At 40.1% G+C, this 1,348-nt stretch overlaps 2 protein-coding genes across 2 annotated transcripts in view; one reads left to right on the top strand and one right to left on the bottom strand.

Moving 5' to 3' along the window:
- The window catches only part of LOC109542539 (glypican-6), a 59,058-nt gene that overhangs the window by 15,767 nt on the left and 41,943 nt on the right, over nt 1–1,348 (bottom strand). The window lies entirely within an intron of this gene.
- Nucleotides 7–769, top strand: LOC125503781. The gene is made up of 3 exons (XM_048664652.1): nt 7–232; nt 292–397; nt 541–769. The coding sequence occupies exons 1-3, from the start codon at nt 31–33 to the stop codon at nt 740–742; spliced, it is 510 nt and encodes a 169-aa protein (XP_048520609.1). The 5' UTR covers nt 7–30; the 3' UTR covers nt 743–769.

The raw sequence follows: 1,348 nt of genomic DNA, 5'->3' as shown, positions 1-1,348 counted from the left end.
GCCATGGTAGAAGTAGGTCAACTACAACTTATGAGAAACTTGGTAGCAGAAATGGTAAGACATATTCGGTCTTCAGCGGTAGAAAGTCGAAGCGCAGGTGTATCTAGTGTTCGGCAAATGATGGCAGGTACAAGAATTAGTGATACAAGTCCAACTGAATCTCCAAATGAAGATGGGGGAAATATGGGCAACCAGACCAGACCACAACCCGAAGTAGAAAATCCTCAACCTGGTAATCAGACTTTCGCGTATAATAATCTGTTTTTATCTTTGACTTGTTATGGTTTATAGGTCCAAGCTCAAGTACTGATCAACCAGGCCCTACTGCAGGCACTAGTACAGGAACTTCGCGTCGCAGTATGAATAGAAAAACTTATCCACCTTCCAGATATGTGAGGTGTGTTTTGAGTTTTAGTTTCCAGCATGTGAATTTTATAATTCGCATAATGCTTTGTTCAAACTTTCAGAAGAACATTGCTCATGAAAACGCCCTATCTTCCACCATTGTACTGTCTCGCAATATCGTAATCTTTGTTTCAGATTACCCAGAAGTAGTCCTAGACGGTCATTAGTTAATTGGTTTGCCAGATATGCCCCATCTCGGGGAGAACGCGGTAATAGACAAAGTAGAAGTGGGTCAGCTCGTCCGCCTCCAGTACCTACTTCTAACATAGGATCACATAATGTATTCAACTACACAACTATCAGTCCTTCCACGTTAACCCTAATGACAAGACGGTAAGATTTTGCCCAACTTTAGTTTATAAAATATGTTTTCCACTTGTTATGACACCTGTTATTTTTCAATTGAAGCAGAAATCGAAAATTGAAGACCCTGTTGCAAGAAGGGGATAAGTAACATTTACTGATTTTTATGATAATGTGGTGGGAATGATAATTTTTTTCCGGCCAAAAAGCGTTTAATTTCTCAACATAATCTCCTTTTAGCTCGAATTTTTTTGCGGTTGTTTTTGCTTCAAGTCAGCATCGAATATGTGCAAAAGATCTGAACAATATGCGCCAATGATCGTTTAACCATTTTCAAGGTAATCGATGTGAACACCGCGTGTATCCCAAAAACCTGTGGCCATCACCTTGTTGGCCGACAGACCGATTTTGGCCTTCTTTGGTACACGTTCACCTGAAGAAACTCACTGTTTTGCAATATTTGTGTAGGAAAGCTCTCAATGTGCTCATGAACTTGGTTCTTCAAATGTTCCGGAATTATGTCGTAAATTGGAAAACCAGGATACATAAACTGACGAGCACATGCTGCAATCTGGAAGAAGAGAAAACCGAGATTACGGAAATCGTCCAAGATTTCAACTAGGCAAACTATACTCCAACA

Source organism: Dendroctonus ponderosae, unplaced genomic scaffold (genome assembly GCF_020466585.1).
Source record: "Dendroctonus ponderosae isolate FM_Combo_2020 unplaced genomic scaffold, Dpon_F_20191213v2 Dpon_F_20191213_3, whole genome shotgun sequence".
NCBI lineage: Eukaryota > Metazoa > Arthropoda > Insecta > Coleoptera > Curculionidae > Dendroctonus > Dendroctonus ponderosae.
This window is presented reverse-complemented; position numbering and strand designations above follow the sequence as displayed.